The sequence below is a fragment of the Furipterus horrens genome, unplaced genomic scaffold (assembly GCF_987537825.1).
Source record: "Furipterus horrens unplaced genomic scaffold, mFurHor1.1.pri manual_scaffold_7, whole genome shotgun sequence".
Lineage (NCBI taxonomy): Eukaryota > Metazoa > Chordata > Mammalia > Chiroptera > Furipteridae > Furipterus > Furipterus horrens.
Window position 1 is genome coordinate 28,794,366 of NW_028327177.1, and position 17,752 is coordinate 28,812,117.

A 17,752-nucleotide genomic window follows, 5' to 3' on the forward strand; every position below is an offset into this window, starting at 1 on the left:
ATCTCTTCAAATAATGATAAGACTGGAGACTTTTCGGGAAGGACCCTTCATAACATTACACATAGTTATCAATTATATTTTAGGATTTGCCTGGGGTATCTTACTTTTCCTCAGATGTAATTTATCAGCCAAGCCATGGTGTTCCATTTTCTTCAAAGGAAACATTTTAGAATCAGGTAATAACCAGGTGTCCTGTGGATGTTAGGAAGTCTTTTTCATGAGGTACTTCAGTTTTTGCTCTATGGGTTCAGGAATACATGGCTATAGGAACAGGGATAGCAGCCAGGTATGGGCTCAACACCATGTTCCCTCACTTGCTGAATTGGTCTGAGCAACAGTAGCAGCAAGAGTAACCAACTGTAAGCTTCGGAAATGGTACCCTTTCTTTCAGAGGACCTATCAGCAACTTCATGGAAAATTGATTGGACCACTTTGGGGACAGTAGATAGGCTTTACTGTAATAGATATTAGATTTACTTTTCCTGCCCATTATACCTGTGCTAGCATCATCCTTTAGTGGATGGTATGTATCATCAAGACATCATACATCTATCAAGGCATTACATTCACGTTGTACCTTATCAAAGAATTCACTGTGAGACAAGTAAGGAATAGGTTCAATTGTATGTGATTTCCTGGGCTTTCCATATACCTCATTATCCAGAAGCCAAACCTATGGAATGCTGGAATGGCACACTAAACAGTTACAGCACAAGCCAATATTAAACACCTTGAAGGCTGGAGTGCTGCCTCGTGGTTTGCAATGTTCTCGGAACCAGTGGTTAATAAATGATTTTGCTTCCTCCATGACCGGTATTTGCTCTTCCGGCTTCTTATTCATTTGATGAACTACAAAATAAATTTATTTTCTGCTTAACTGAACTGGTTTGCTTCTGTTGCTTACAAAAGTATCCAGACGAATATACAGTGCTAACCCTACCTCCCCTTTTCCTGACCACTCTCATTCTTAGCAATTACCTGTCCTGTCATATTCCTTTGGTCTTGATAATACCTGATCATAACTGATACTGTGATTTTAAAGGCCAGTAGACCATGATGTGTTATATCTAGAGGGCAGTAGTTTATAAATCTTTTCCCCTCCAAGACCCTTTTTATCATTTTTCTTTGTCATATCTCTGTCGATGTTGCCACAAATTTGCATTTATTAGCTATTTCTCCATTAAGAAATCAGTGACATTTTCTGATCAGCAGGACATGCAGTGTTACAGTATTAAGTTGATTAACTGATTAGAAGCAAACACATTGATGTCTTAGACTGTGTAATTACAGCTTTATTAAGGGTAAGAGTACATTGCAGCCTTTTCAAATTATTGAAATATGTAAATTTTCATACTTTTGTGGGCACTTAGGAACACAGGATCCCCATGTATACTAAAATTCAAAAACTGACTATAAGAAATATAAAATGACCAAAACACCAAACTTATAGAAACCATTCTACTTTCCAAAAGTATAAGAGGTAAGTGCTCCTCCACAGTAGATGTTGAATAAAGTACTCTGAGTTGTTTGTATCCAAGAGTATACAACACGTTTCCTTTAATGGAAAAGCAGCTTAAAAAATAGGAGAAGTATTTCTCTGGCTTATTTTTAATCTGGTGCAGTCTGGAGCATTCCCAGTCTGAAAAAAAAAAAAAAGAGTACAGGAGAAATATTTTGGATTCTGTATTATTGTGGAGGCAGAAAGGATGGAGATGAATAAGTAACATTCCTTCCCACTTGTTCTTCAAAGGTTGAGAATTCTTGTCTAGGTGTATGTGTGTATGTAGTTAGCTGAAAGGCCACTAACATTCCCTGGGTTTATAGAGTCTTTTCACTGGGATTCACTGTTTCTCCCTCATCCCACCATATTTGTGAGCATGCTTAATGTCGGGGTGACTTAAGAATGTGAAGGCTGAGTTAGACAAATAAGAGTTCCAAATTACTAATGGGCTCCTTTGTAATCTGGACATTGAATAAGTAATAGTTGATCATAACTGCTTAGCAGTAAGGGGATGGGTTAATGAGTATCAGATGAACTTGTATTGCTCTAACAGGGAATGCAGCCTGTCACTTTTAATGCTCATAGCAAGTAAAAAACAACACAATAAAAGCAGGTGCCTGCAGTTTTCAGAAACTTTGGTAAAGAAAACTAAAGGAGAGCCTTATGTTAATTCTGTCCTATCACTTTGACCTGTTTGTAGTCCTTTAAGATCACTCTGAAATGCTACAGACTAGTATCCAGAAAAGTGTCTGGGTGGCAAAGTCCTTTCTCAAAGCATATACATTTCCCATTTTTAGTATTAAGATTTAACAACTGTTAACCCTTTGCTGCATTTGCTCTACCTACCTACTTACCTGTCATCTACTTTTAGCAATTTGAAAATAAGTTGCAGATATGACACTTACCTATAAATTCTTCAGCATGTATCTCTTTAGACTAAGGACATTCTCTGCGTGACTTTAAGTAGCTTTATTTATTTTTAAAGATTTTATTTATTTTTAGTGAGAGGGGTAGGAAGGGAGGGAAACATCAATGTGTGGTTGCCTTTTGAGCACCCCAAACTGGGATCCTGGCCCACAACCCAGCCATGTGCCCTGACTGGGAATTGAACCAGCGACCCTTTGGCCAGGGCCTAGTATCTATTTTTAATAGTAAGAGCAACCTGCTAACACAGGGGTGAGCAAACTATGGCCTGCAGACCAAGTCCAGCCAGCTGCCTGATTTTGTAAATAACCATAAGGTTTTATTGGAACACAGCGATTCTCATTCATTTAGACTGTAGCTGCTTTTGTGCTACATCACAGCTGAGCAGTTGCCACAGAAACCATATGGCACAAAAGGCCTAAAATAGTTTTGCTCTCTTACAGAAAAAGTTTGCCTATTCCTGCTATAATAAAAACAATTCTGAAAATATTTACAAAATCTTCATGAGCCAAAGGATTTGAGTGTCATTTTTGCATGGCAAGTGTTTCTTCCTCTTGTGTATGGGTTTTGTGATGTCGTGAATGACTTCAGTTGTGGGGGGGGGGGGGTGGCTGTGCCGGGGCGGGGGGTTGGGGAGGTAGGAGTGGGATGGAGGAAGGGAACTAACATCCACTACATACTTATTCTCTACAGGGCTCTGTGCTAGGTGCTTTATACACTATTAATATTTACTGTGATCCTCACAACAATACTATTAGGTAGACTGTATTATTCTAATTATACTGATGGAGAAATTAAGGCTTGCTCAAAGTCATGCAGGTAGGTGTTAAAGAGAAAAACAAAGAACTTGAATATGTCCTAAAGAGAGACAGCAGAATCAGTTAAGATTCCCTAGGAAGACTTCTCAAGCATTTTGTGGTCATGATTCATATACAAACCAAGTGCTCTGGACTTCTCTGGCTTCTAGTATAAAACACAGTATGATTGCTGGAAGAAAGCAACTAGACCTTTCTATAAAGTATAGTAGGAACATAAACTAAAGACCAGAAACTTTGTATCAATAATGAAAGGCACTCAGGAAACTCATCTCTATTGTTTAATTGTTCATTCTCTAAAATGGGGGTAATAATCCTGATTACTTTGGGGAAAGTGAGTATCAAAAAGCTTTGAAAGTATAGAGCTCAATATAAAAGTGTAAGGCATCATTATTTAGTTTTCTCTATCTAGGCAGGCATGCGTCAAAACTAATTTGGCTGTCACATTCTTCTCTACTCAAATTTTAGTATTGATAAGAATTATCAAGGCTGCTTATTAATTCAGATTCCAAGGCCCCACATCCAGAGATTTCTTCTATAGACCTGGGCAAGGCCCAGAAGTCAGAATTCAAGGTGATTCGGAATCAGGTCATCTGGGAGCCATAAGTTGAGAAATACTGCTTTAAGGTATAATTGATGTTTCAGAAGATCTATTTCAAATAACCACTTCATTATTAAAAAGGGGCTTTAAAAAAAAGATTTTATTTATTATAGAGAGAAGGGAAGGAAGGGAGAGAAGGAGACAAATATCCATGTGTGGCTGACTCTCACACGCCCCCAGCTGGGGACTTGGCCAACAACCCAGGCATGTGCCCTAACTGGGAATCGAACTGGCAACCTTTGGGTTCACAGGCCAGCACTCAATTCACTGAGCCACACCAACCAGAGCTAAAAAGGAGCTTTTCCTGTAACAATGCATACTGTAAAATAATTTAATGTGAAACAATTCAAGCAGTACTGAAATATATAAAGTAAAAAGTAAAAGTCCTCTCCTCACCACTTACTCTTCCCATCTTCCGTTGAAAGAAGTTTGATAATCAGCTTTCCAGGCTTGAATTTTCCATGCATACACCAACATGTATTTGTTAAGAATGACAACCATTTGATGTTGTTTTGCTTAAAAAATAACATCGAAATATACTTGTTCATATGTCTTTGAGCAACTGTGACTATTTCTGTGGCACACATTCTTAAAGGTTGAATTGCTGGGCCAAAAGATTCAAATAGCACAGAAGGAATAAAATAAAGTGTATCCCCACCCCCTTCCGACCTTCAATCCCACTCTTGAAACTGTGATCTTGTGTGTTCCTATACAAAATGCTTGTGGGTAGGTCAATTTTGCTTTGCCACATTGCCCATCTGTCCTTAATGAGTGCCTATCCCCCCAACCCATTTTATAGCTAACATTCATCTTTTTGATGATAATTTTAGTGTCTTCATTGTTTTCAAGCCCCGTCAGCAATGGAATCATTGATCAGCATGCTGCTTCTATTAATGCTGAAAACTTTGGGATATTCTCCCAAGGGCTCTTCAGTCATGGATAAAGAGTCTACAGGGACTTAAATACATTTCTGGGAAAATACTAGACTCAAATAAAATTTTGAGCATAAAGTGATTTCTTAAAATTCTACTCTAAAGCAAACTTGCATAATTACAACATTTAAATCTATGTTCCACTTTTTGTCTTGCCATCCCCCTCATGAATGCCATATTCCAGCCAAACTGTAATATCCACTCTGATGATGCTCTTTTAGCTGTTTCTGCTCTTCTCCAACTAGAATGCACCCCTCACCCCTTGATGTCAGTTAATCCTGAAGAGGACCCGACTTCAAATCTTAGCCCTGATCTGTTAACCTTTACTAAATTACTGAACCACTTGTCTCTTTAGTTTTATCCTCTGTAAAAGCATAATACCTATGAGGTTATTGTAACCATTAGTTAAGATGTGTGAAACTTACATTAAAGTCTATAGGAAAGTTAATTATTCTTAATATTATGCTCTTGTATGGACCAGCTAGATGGCAGGTGCTTTAAGAACACGTGCCATGTCTTACCTCTGTATATTCGTAGTGCCGAGAGTGTTGAATTTGTCAGATGTATTTGTTAAGTTGAATAAACACATTATGCTATTTGTGTATGTCTTTCTCCAAGGCCTAATACAGGACCTGACACATGGTGGACTATGCAAAGTCTGTAACCATTTCATACTTCTACATGGCAGTTAGAGTTATTTACACTAAGTGTCTTTTTATAGGTCTTGTTTTCTCGACACGACAGTTCTTTCCATATCAAGTGCCTAACAAGCATGTTTGATAACAGGGAAAAAATGCATACCTGAATTGTCTAATCTAAACATTTCCAAAATGTACCTGCCATGAATGGTAATGTAAAGTGCTCTAAGTAGATAATACAATTCTTATCATTGGATGACAACCACAAATGAAACACTGACATGGATCAGAAAAGAGCCCAGGGTTAAAAGAGGAGGTGGGTGTTTTAGCTTTCACTCTAGGTAGCAGAGTCACAAATTCTTCAACTCTAAATCAGTAAAATTCGTAAAACAAAACACCACAAAAACAAAAACCCAAAGCTTAATGTTTACAACTAGATTAGAAGAGGAGAGCACATATCATCTGGGTTTGCATAATGTTAAGTAATTTATGTCTAAATGTTAAAACAAGGAGTATGATAACCTAACTCTACCTAGTTGGTTAGTTTCAGGTCAAAGTGGAACACACATCTGAATAAACTTTAATTGTGAGGTGACCTACAGTACAGACCCAGGTACAGTTATTGGCCCTAGCTCCGATGACACACTAGATATGGAAACCTGAGAATAAAAACATAACTTATAAGACTTTTTGTGACATGTAAGTTGTTGTTGACGTAAGAGCATTCAAACAGAAGATTTTTATGCGTTTATTTGAGCCAAACTGATGACATATGTGGGGAGCAAGATTTCAAATGCTCCCGAGAAAAAGTTTTGCAGCTTCTTTCATGCATTTAACATTAAAGAGTGGCCCTGGCAGGTAGCTCAGCTGGTTAGATCACGGTCCCTATTTACCAAGGTTGCAGGACAGACCTTCAGTCAGGGCACATACAAGAATCAGCCGATGAATGCATAAATAAGTGGAACAACGAGTTGATGTCTCTCTTTCCCTTCCGCTCTCTCTTTAATATCAATAAATGAAACTGAGTAGGGGATGTAAAGGAAGATTGTAAAAAGCAAGGCGTAGACTGGATTACAATATAACTAATAAACGTGAGTTAACTTAGATGCACAAGAATAATGGACAAGGCTGGCTTAAAACCTCTCACTAAAGAACTTACAGACCTGGAGCATGACTACCCGCGGTCATCTGCCCAGTTAGTAGTTTCTGATCAGATCACCCTGTGACGTTACTTCCCAAAGAACCCAGTTTTCATTAACACCGTGCCCCTGGCACAGTGCAGTTAGCCTTTCGGTTCCTACTCCTCCTGACCTTCTCCAGAGCACGATGACTCACAAAACAGCTTACCTACTGGGTTAATTTTACGTATGATTTGTAACTGGGCATTTATATCAAGGTCCAAGTTCTCGACAAAAAGGAAGCCGACGCCGGACGCCACAGTTCTCCGAGGAACCGGCCACGTGGGCCAGGGCAGGGGACTGCACGCAGCTGCCTCAGCCCCAGCGGAACTGACCACGGAGGGCAGACCCGGCGCTGCGGCGCATCGTTATCCTCTTCGTCTCTCCAAGAGGCCCTGCTTGGGGCACAGATGAGCTCAGCAGCGCCAAGACCGTGGTCCGGCCACCGCCGCCTCTTCTCACCGCTCCTCCCGCCTCACCTTCAGGCAGCTTCTCCAATTACCAACCAGCTCGACTGTTTTCAGTCGCTCAGTCCGCAGCTAGAAGCAAGAGTAACGTTGCGTGAAGAGGACTAAAGCTCGCAGCATGACTAAGCTTACAGCACCACCGTCATTGTCACTAGCGGTACCTATAGCAACTGGCGGCGGTCCCTCCCTTCTTGCCTTGCCTTTTCCGTTTGCGATTTGCTTCCGCTTCCGGTCCCGGAATCCAAACTGGGCCGTGAAGAGCTTTGCATTGTGGGAACTTTTTCCTTTCTGACTCCCCGGCCATCTTGGCTGCTGCGCTTGGTGAGCGGCCCCAGCCGGGTGGAGTTTTACGCCGCGTGGGGAGCCCAGGCGATTGCCGTTTGGACCTGCAGATCCTAAACTTACTGTCTTGTGCTCTGTATGTTCTAGGTAGGGGTCCGTCCCGCATCTAAGGCAGGAAGATGGTGGCCGCAAAGAAGACGGTGAGTGAAGCGGGCCGGGGCGGGCAGGGGATTCACGTGGAGATGAGTCTTGGCTGGGGCGGGCAGATCTGAGCACCCTGGGAGACAGCGTTCACGATCGCACTTGGAGGGTCCCAAAAGAAACCGGAGAGGGCCTCTCAATGACTTGGGACCCTCGATTTCGGAGGTTTTGTGAATGGTCTCGGCTTCCAGAAAGCTGGGTCCAGGTTGAGGCGGTTACAAACAAGGCCTTAAGATAAATGTTAAATGTTTGCTTTGTAGAAAAAGTCGCTGGAGTCGATCAACTCTAGGCTCCAACTTGTTATGAAAAGTGGGAAGTACGTGCTGGGGTACAAGCAGACGCAGAAGATGATCAGGCAAGGCAAAGCCAAACTGGTCATCCTCGCCAACAACTGTCCAGCCTTGAGGTAAGGGGAGGACCCTGAAGTGTGTGCCGTCCTCTGCGAGCGAAGATGCAGAGTGCAGACTTGCAATATGGATAGCATGGACTCGATTTCATGCAAAATTTGCTTTACAGAGTGAACGCTTGAAGAATGGCTAAAGGTTGCTATTGTGGTGTCTGGCTCTTGATTCCCACCCCCACCTCCTTGTGTAAGCTTATCTTATGGGAGAACTGGGGCTGAAGGGGAAAAAAACCACAGTGCCACAAGTTTGAGGGAAGCACATACATGTAATCTGTTTCTACGTGTATTTAGTGCTCTGCCTTTGGTTATTCTTTTAGCTTTGAGATGCTTTAGAAGTGCTGCTTCATTGCATGAACATGTTTTGCTATAGAAAAGCTAGAAGATAGAAGTTCAGGCAGACCAGTGGAGTTGCAGACTATCAAAGAATCATCTGGTTCATCCTACTGTGCCCGTGCTCTCAGCCAGCATTTTTGCATGATTGTGTTAAATAAAATTGAACTCAGTGGGGATTGTAAATCAATTTTAAACACTTGGGCCTTCCAGAATATAAGCCATGTTCAGTCCCTACCCACATAGATTTTCTGTGGTAATGCATAGCCTCATAGCATTTTATAGGGTATCTATTTCTGCAGAACTCTCCTCATCCCATCCCATACTTGGTCTTTGAAACCTGCTACAGCAGTGCTCAGACATGAATGCACACAGTCACATGAGTGAAATGCAGATTCTGATTTGGGATCTGGAGTGGGGCCTGTGATGATGCATTTCTAACAAGCACCTTGTGACACTGTGGAGTCTGTGGATCCACACTGAGTAAAGGCAAAGTTCTGTTAGAAGTCCCCTCAAATTTGTAAAACCACTAATGTCTCCCTACTCAGTAGATACAAACGTTGATTCTGGGTAAGTAATACCACTTCTGATCTAGGATTTTCATCTGTGGCTGATAGAAATGGCCCATCTCTTAAAGATAACATGAATTGAGTCTGAATCCTCCACTTACTATTCTGTGCCTCAATTTCTTCATTAGCCTAAAAATAAATGGAGTACCAAAAAATTAGAGGTTATGGGAATTATGTAGTGTCTGGAATGAAGTAATGCTTTGATTTTGGGCCCTACCCTCTTCTCCATGAGCATAGGTCCTGTATTAATCAGATGTGTTGAGTAGATTTTTTTTCTGGTTGTCTCATCTTGTAAGGGCTACAAGGAAAGGATGGTTTGTGTTGGTTAACAGATATGGTAATAGGTTCTTAAGAGGAATACGGGCTTGGTTACTGTTAGAAAGCCTCACCAACGTTAAAACTAATGGCAGAAGTAGTAAATACTTAGTCTGTCAATCACTTTGCCTTCTTTTTTGGTTCCCAAAGGAAATCTGAAATTGAGTACTATGCCATGTTGGCCAAGACTGGTGTCCATCACTACTGTGGCAATAATATTGAGTTGGGCACAGCGTGTGGAAAATACTACAGAGTATGCACACTGGCTATCATTGATCCAGGTATGCTTTGTAAATCATATTTTTCCCTTTATAATATTTGCTATACAAGTGTCTTTGGAAGTGATATATATATATATTTTGTTTGTTATTTTTTACTTTGAGATCATGAATATCATTTGCTCTCTTAAATAATGACTTAGTACCTTGGTAAAAAATGAAATTATGAAAGGGAAGAATAATCCGGTGAAATGGAGGGAAGTAATCCTTACTGGGTGCTTACACAGAGCTAATACTGGTTGAAAGAAGTTGACTTTTGAACAACAGTTTTGAACTGCATGGGTCACTTACATACAGATTTTTTTCACTGGGTTTTGCTTTAGTGGATTCACCAACTACAGAACAAAGACAGTATTTTCAATCCAATGTTGGGACTCCACGTGTGCAAAAAGCTGACTTAAGTTATATCCAGGGGTCAGTTCCCCTAATCCTTAAGTTGTTCAAGGGTCAACTATACTCATCTGTTGTTTTGAATTAAGAATTTTTAGTTGATTCATAGAATACTGCGAATATTCTCGCTGTTCTGATTTTTGTAATAATCAGGGCAGGCTAAAAATTCGCTATATTAAGGCCATGCATGTGTCCCCAGACCGAGTTCTTTCCCTGGGTCTGGTTTTATAAATGCTGGTGATAAAACCAAGTTTTATTTATATTATGCATCTTAAGTGGGAAATCTCTGACTCTGCATGACTTTAATAAACCTCAGGAAATGACAGCATAGCTTTCCAATGACTTAAAGATAAGCACTGCTGTCATGATTATGAGTTGCCAAAATGAATAATAAAATAATTATTGTTTTGTTTTCCAGGTGATTCTGATATCATTAGAAGCATGCCAGAACAGACTGGTGAAAAGTAAATCATGCAAAATTTTTCTTTAATAAAACTGTCCAGAGCTTGGTTTAAAAACTGCATTCATTTCAGTTATTTTCATATCTTTTTGTTTCAGTACTTTCCAGAAGATAGGATTAGAGAGGATGAGGCAGCTAGATGTGGTGGCAAGACTTTTGGGTTAAGAAATATAGATCGCAGTTTCTGTTTTTCCTAAAGGGAGAACACCAAGTTCCTTTCCTGTACTGGACTTTTTTTTTTTTTTTTTTTGAGAGATGGGGAAGGATAGAAACATTGATTGGTTGCCTTTTGCATGTGTCCCAATGGGCGATGAGGCCTGCAACCCGGGCATGTGCCCTGATTGGGAAACAAACTAATGACTTGGCTTTGCAGGATGATGCTCATCCCACTGAGCTATGCCAGCCAGGGCTGGATTCTTAAGAGACTTGATTTTCATAATTCCAGTTTCAGGACATGGCTGGTGTTTTATATTTGAATGTGTTTGAGAGGCAGCAAGGTTCAAAACCCAAAATTTAACCAGAATAGCAACTTACAGACCAGCTTAAATCTACCAAATCTGAATAGCAAAGAAAATTAAATGAAATATGTTCTTCCATCCCAGTGTTTGCCACTGCATATTACATCTCCGAGGCATGTCCCACAAAACCCTTTTCCCACATTAATATCCCTTGGAAAAAACATTCAGAGGAATTAATCTGGAGTGGTGGCGATACTGGTTTACATGCATCCTGATTTAGAGTTGAGTGGTGCTAGTGGGGTATACTGTACACGGTCTGTGCTTGGGCTATAAGGGAGGTTGCAGAAGTGTTGAAATGACCATGTCTTTTGGACTTTAGAATCAATCAGCTTGTTCAGGGAGTTTTTGGTGGTAGATGAGTGAAAACAGGAAATGAGGATGCCTTCAATACATTATCTAGAAAATCAAGTATTTGCTGAACTTGGAGTCAAAAGATTATGATATTAATTATATAACAACTATGGGTGACTCAAATTCCCAGTTTCACAAGTGAGGGACTTGGTCTATTTTAGCTTAACATTCCATGGTTTTAGTTTGGGTCTGAAGTTAATCTGAGTTTATGGATATAATTTGGAGAATAGCTGTTATGAACTAGATTTTCTTACTGGTTGTTCAATTACTTAGTATTTCTCCATTTGGGAGCATGTGGGCAACCGCTCCTCATGGTTTTGAGAATTGTAGACCCGGCCTGAGCATGACTGCCACCAGCATTCTGGCCGTGCTTGTCTTTAAGTCTCAACATAAGGCTGTGTGCGAAACATAACTGACAGCCACTCAGAGGGTTGCCATGGGAATTGGATCAAAGGATGCTCATTATGCTTTAGAACTTGCTCTTTCTTTATCAGTAATGTAACATAAACAATCTAGCAAGGAGTATATGAAACCTTGCACCTGGTCAAGATGTTTTATTGACCCTGACCGGTTACTGTGACCGCTGAATTGGTATATATAATCTGTTACTGTCAAACGCCTGAATGCTATTGACGATTTATGAATTTTGACATTGTATCTCGTATGTATCCTCAATAAAAGACATGAGGGATGAAGGTTTAGCTGCTGATCTCCACTAGCGAGCCAGTCGCCTTCCTTCCCCCAGACATAATGAAATGTCCTGGGTAAAAGTTTGTTCCGCCGTGGTCATGAAGCCTCTGCTGGACAGAGCAACTTCCAACTGAGCCTAGGGTGTGTGCAGCACCTCCGCCATAGGAGCACTACTGACATTTTTCAATGGGACAGTTCTCTGTTGTGGAGGGCTGAGGATACTGCAGGATATTTTTCATTCCTGGTTTTTTTTCCATGTCATTGTAACAATACCTTCAAATGTCACCCCACAATTTAAAAATTAGCACCTCTGATTAAGAGCTACAGAATTAAATAAAAATTTGCAAATATCCTGAGGTGCCCATATTTGTGTCTGAACATTGGTGTGTCCGAGTTGGTTTAAAATTGTTTGAAATCTATCCTTAAGAATTACTTGGTCAGACTACTGCTGGTCTAATGTTAGTCTGTTTTTATGGTTAAATGTCTCTCAGTCTTTTAGCTAAGGAAGGTATGTACTTGTTTTCCATTTCTCCTTTCAGGTAGTTGGGTTATTTGTCCCTCCAGGTTGACTAGTTCCAATTTAATTTCTTAAGGGGTGGTGACATGAAGAATACAGTATTGCAGGTGCCAGTGAACCATTTCTTTGCAGTGGCTCTATTGCATGACTTTGGCTGCAGGCATTTTTAATGATGGCAATTTTAGAAAATACTCTGATTTCTAGGGCCTTCTTCCTAGGTAGTGATATGTTTTAAGATCATTTGACTTTCACCTTTTTATATGTGCTTTAAAAAAAATTTTTTAAGACAGAAAGGAAGAGAAACATAGATGGGTTGCCTCTTGTATACAGCCCAACTGGGGACCACAACCTACAACCCAGGCACGTGCCCTGATCAGTGATCTTTCGCTTTGCAGCGTGATGCCCAGCCAACTAAGCCACACCAGTTACGGCTATATGTGCTTTTTATGTGCACTCACCATTGTTTCCACAAGAAAGGAGTTTCAAGTTCAGAGGAAAGGAGTTAAAAGCAGTAAACAGAAAATACCTCATTTTGGTCTGAGGCAGCGATGATGAAATGCCATTAAAGTGCTGCCAGTATTTTAAAATGTCAAATTTGGAAATGTCTAAGGTGTTATTTTTAAATATTCTCTTCTAATTACAATGAGTGTAATGTGTTTGGCTGGAAGGCTCTGTATTTTGTAGGGGACTGCAGGAAGTCCCAGCCAATTGGATTTAATCCATACCTATGCTGAGAGATAGGGAAGTCTAAAAGAAGAGTTTGGATATTGTAGAGTGTTGATTGCAATCTGTATGGTGTGGTAGCAAAAGCAAATGGGGTTTAGAAAAGAAACCAAACTTCAGGCCAGTCGTGAATGTAGTTATCTGGACTTTCTGGAAGATGGTCCTCTGGTTCACGGAAAAACAGTTCTCTTTGATATTCTCTCTTGCAATCCTTATTTCCAGCTTACGCTTGTTTCCTCTGCTTGCAGGGGCATCTGGTTTCCTTCTCCCTTCCCGTCTTTCAGGTCACCCCAACATCCTCTTCCAGTCTAGATCGGGTGCCTCTAGTTGTTGTAGAGCCTTTCATGGCATTAATTACATCTGTCTCATTAAACTAAGGCTCCAGACGACAGGAACTTTACATTTTCAACTTTATTTATTATGTGTCTGGTATATAATACAAATTCAAAAACCAGAATGAAAAATGACTTTTAGGGCTTCAGCATATACTTAATTCTCATTGATATATGCTTGTGGCTTTCTAGTCCAGAATTTTATCTTAATCTTGTTGATAGTAGGTCTTGAACATCTTGTACATTAACCATTATTTAATGTACTGTCTTCTACCTGTTTGCCTCAAAAAGATAACTTAGGAGTGGGAATCTGCCTAAGCACCTTCCTTGGGTAAGGTAAGCAAAGAATTAATTCACTGAACATACACTTTTGTGGCATCATCTTTGTGTCAGATCTTGACTGAATAAAAATAATAGCTAATCTTGAGCATTTAAAATGTGTTAAGACTTGCTTAAGTAGTGTACATATTAACCCATTTAATCCTCTTGACTATCCAGCAAGACAGCACTATTAGTCCCATTTGACAGAATCAAGGCTTGGAAAGGCCAGTAAATAATGAAACTGGAATGCAGACCTACACATGAGCCCTGGCTGGTGTGGCTCAGTGGATTGAGTGCCGGCCTGTGAACCAAAAGGGTTGCCGTTTCGATTCCCAGTCAGGGCACATGCCTGGGTTGCAGGTCAAGTCTCCTGTTTGGGGCGCGCAAGAGGCAACCACACACTGATGTTTCTCCTCTTTTCCCTCCGCTCCCTTTAAAAATAAAATATTTTTTTAATAAAAACCCTCGAGTGTAATGTTCATATAATAGCTTAAAAAAACAGGAGCAGGTGCAGTCCAGAGACACTAGAGGGAGCTGGAACTCAACAGAAAGGGAAGTAGAATTGAGCCAATTATGTCTCAAAAGCTAATGCCAACCCAAATCAATACTTTAATGAAAACACGTTTTTGGGATCAAGTGGATGACTTAAATATAAACCAAGGGTTTAATACTTTTGAATCACAACTTTTATACTTGGATAAATTGAGGCCTAGATGTTCTTCCTGGTGTATCACAATGCCGTTTGGGAGGACGCTGTGATGAAAACATACATCTTCAAATATTTAATCATAAAGCTTATTCAAGATACTTCGTTTTTAAGGCATCATTTGGCCTCCAAAATCCCATGGGAGGATATCATTTGGGTGCCTTCAGTTCATAACGAAGCTGCCATCTGCGATGGTTCCTGGTGCTGTGGATGCCTTGACCTGAGACCCGAAGTTTCCTTTGACCCTGTCCCTAGTCCACGTCCTTAATTTCCCTGGGACAACCGCTAGTGTGTATATCCTTCCAGATCATTTCTTATACTTACAGGTACATAATTATGTATCTGAGCAAATAGTAATGTTTGTGGGCATTTGAAAATTTACAGGAATAGTATGCTGAGCCTTCAACTTTGTTTTTGAGTTTAACCATGTATACATGTAGATTTAGTGTGTTCTTTTTAAATGCTGTATATTATTTCTGAAATATAAACTGTGCTACAATTTATCAGTTACCCTTCTGATGATTAGGTTATTTCTAATTTGTTAGTTTTTGTAAACTCCAGCAACATTCTTGTATATATGTCTTATACCTGCTCAAATGCAGTGGCCAGAGGACAGGGTTATGCAGATTTTGTTCTGCAGGATATTGACATTCTCCAGAGAGATCGCCCATATGCATTCTCACCAGCAGTGTACAAGAGCCCCAGATTTCCACATCCTTACCAACACCTGTTACAGTCACACATACTCATTTTGCTTTTGCCAAGCTATTGTTTTAACCTGCATTTTCCTCATTACCAGTGAGATTCCACATTTTTTTCATATGCCTGTTGGCCATATCTCACATTTACATTCCTTGCATTTAAAGTTAAACTAAGAATTTTACACAGAATAGCATTCTCTGGAGTTTATTTTAATACTGTATTAAAATACCCAACGTGTACAAGTACATGTCCTGTGGTTTTATGCATACGTCCATATACATATATCAAGGTTAAAGTCCAGTACAAAAAAATAGCTTTTCCTATGGCCAGTGTTCTACAGAAGTAAGTCCGTGCAAACTGTACTTCGTAGTCAAATGAGATTGCAACGCTCTAAGGCAGGATGAGGCAAAAGCAAATCATGTCCACAGTATCTTACAGAGTATCTTGCATAGCTTATTTGTTCTGACTTGGTAAACTCATTTTAGGATTCTGAGGGATTCATTCTCTCATTAAATTTATACAAATTAGTGTCTACTTTTTGCCTTTGTTCTGCAGCAAACCAGCTTTCTTGGTACTTGACAACCTTATAGAATTGACTATAGCCTGAGCTCTGGGGCTCTGAACTGCTTGCATTGTAATCCTTGATACAATGACATACAAACACAGACTGTTTCACGTCTTCATCTGTATCTCAGGCGATTTTCCAGGGCTTCCATTCTCTGTGTCATTTCTTCTAGTAAATCTCACATTAAGGAAGAGGAATCTGAATCGCCTATTTTTATTTACATTAAAATATAACTTGATTTACCTAAATAAAAATTTGTCCTAAAAAGTATAAGGCTTTTTGTTTCACTTCTGTTAAGTATTTTAAAACCCTGACTTGTAAGCTATGGAGACTATAAACCTTTTTTTTGGGGGGGGGGGGTAAACATAAAAGCTGGATAGCGTGGCTCAAATTCTTAATTTTTAATTCTAATCACACCTCTGTTGCTGATAAATTAGTTTGCCATAGCACACCTCCCTGAGCCAGAACTCATGTTGGTAATATGGTGAAGAGGGAAAAAAACAAGGATCAGGCCTTGACAAGTGAGCTATGACATCTGGAGAGAGAGGGAATTTTCACTCATGGTGCCAGACAGGGCTAAAGCGTAGCGACCTTGAAGACTGCTTATCTATGCTCTTTTATATATAACTCCCTTAGTTGCTTGTGAGGTAGACCCTCCAAGTTGAGGTGGGAAAAGGAAGAGAAGAGGCACATTCAAATAAGCATTTGTCTTCCGCCCTATAAGCTCCTTAATACCTTCCACCTGTCCTACTGGTGACAGGATGAGAGTCAGATTATTTTTCTTAGGAATCCTATTTTCAGCTTTCAGAAAGGGAATTGCTATATGCTGTTCCTTATTATATAAACCCATTGGCACAGAGAGAGTTCTAAATTAAACAGTTTCCCTATTGACTAGTTGGGGCATGTTGAGGTAGATTATCAGCCAGCTTTAGTAAATGGACTAATTTTAAGTTCAGAGCAGTTGGCAGGCTGTTCAGTGTGTAAAAGCACTAAATTTCTCTATTACCTCAAAGCATTCCTTTTATTTGTAATATTGTTTTAATGAATCATTGGATCCTGCTGTACGCTTGGTGGAATGTTTCATCTTAGAGTGTTGATATAAAAGATCTTTGCTGCCAAAAAACAAACAAATAAACAGAAAAGCCCACCCCACCCCCATACTATAGAAACTAAACAGTAACCAAATGTGGCTACAGTGCGGGTTAGATCCAAAGGAAAGGTCTGGAGTTTAGAACCACCTCATTCTACAACATTCTTGGCTCCTAACACGTACCTTTGGTATACTTCAGAGCAGTACATATCCTCCATTTTCTCTGGGCAAAGAGGAAGTGAATTAAATATGTTTGTTTCTTTCATTTGCATGCTAAATGAATAAATTTACTGCTAAACCCTCAGAACAGCAAACAGCACTACACGCTCAACCTTTGCCCTTAGCTCTCAAACACCTAACCGGTTGCTTAAGAAAAAAAGCCTTTCCTGGAGTTCATTATTCTTGACTTTATGGAAATAACTTCATTTGGTGCAGTACTTGTGGCATTTCGATAATACTCTTTGCATTCCATACAGAAGCGTAATACAAGAAAAGGATATAGCGTTGTGTTAATTTTCTTACTTCTTCATTTGCAAGGTTCTGGAACATGATAAGGTTTTCACATTTGCATTGATCGGATTTTTCTTCCAAAGGACTTCCTGAGAAAGCAGATGGAAAGTGTTCACCTCTGTAAACCCACCAGATTTCCCAGACGCATAATAATAGGACTGAATCAGCATATGCAGGAAACCATAATGAAAGGAATGTTCAACTTTCTCCACACAGCCAGATCCAGTAAATCCCAGGAAAGGGCTTCCAACACTGAAGTGGCCTTTATTGTGGATTGGGGGAACACCAAGTCAGTTTGTTTTAGTTTTTTAGTTCTCATTTTACTTAAGTTCTTCTCTTTTCCCCATCCTATTTCCTATTTCCTCCTTTCCTCTCTTTTAAACTGAGTGTTGGCAAGCTGAAAGGCTGGTATCAAGTTAACCTCTAGTAATATTTTACTGGGA

At 39.9% G+C, this 17,752-nt stretch overlaps 2 protein-coding genes and 1 non-coding gene across 5 annotated transcripts in view; 2 read left to right on the top strand and 1 right to left on the bottom strand.

Annotated features, from left to right (window-relative positions):
* Nucleotides 1-7,294: 7,294 nt before the first annotated feature.
* RPL30 (ribosomal protein L30) lies at nucleotides 7,295-10,347 on the top strand. Its single transcript, XM_090283531.1, has 5 exons — nucleotides 7,295-7,377; nucleotides 7,486-7,538; nucleotides 7,800-7,945; nucleotides 9,307-9,437; nucleotides 10,243-10,347. The coding sequence occupies exons 2-5, from the start codon at nucleotides 7,518-7,520 to the stop codon at nucleotides 10,290-10,292; spliced, it is 348 nt and encodes a 115-aa protein (XP_090139657.1). The 5' UTR covers nucleotides 7,295-7,377; nucleotides 7,486-7,517; the 3' UTR covers nucleotides 10,293-10,347.
* Nucleotides 9,938-10,070, top strand: LOC150004187 (small nucleolar RNA SNORA72). Its single transcript, XR_016512537.1, has one exon. It is a non-coding gene; the product is annotated as a small nucleolar RNA SNORA72 (small nucleolar RNA).
* Nucleotides 10,348-14,494: 4,147 nt separating the features above from the next.
* MATN2 (matrilin 2) overlaps nucleotides 14,495-17,752 on the bottom strand; it is a 132,864-nt gene continuing 129,606 nt past the window's right edge. For all 3 annotated transcript variants that reach the window (XM_090283534.1, XM_090283533.1, XM_090283532.1), the window contains 2 exons: nucleotides 17,300-17,398; nucleotides 14,495-15,880 (listed from right to left, as the gene is read on the bottom strand). In XM_090283534.1, the coding sequence (XP_090139660.1) occupies nucleotides 15,825-15,880; nucleotides 17,300-17,398 (155 nt within the window). In that variant the 3' untranslated portion in view covers nucleotides 14,495-15,824. The remainder of the gene's footprint in view (nucleotides 15,881-17,299; nucleotides 17,399-17,752) is intronic.

Bases quoted from the DNA above. Each gene is read 5' to 3' on its own strand.
- RPL30 (XM_090283531.1), top strand. From the start codon at position 7,518: ATGGTGGCCGCAAAGAAGACG. The intron at 7,539-7,799 runs GTGAGTGAAGCG...TTTGCTTTGTAG, and splicing joins TGGTGGCCGCAAAGAAGACG to AAAAAGTCGCTGGAGTCGAT. The intron at 9,438-10,242 runs GTATGCTTTGTA...TTTGTTTTCCAG, and splicing joins ACTGGCTATCATTGATCCAG to GTGATTCTGATATCATTAGA.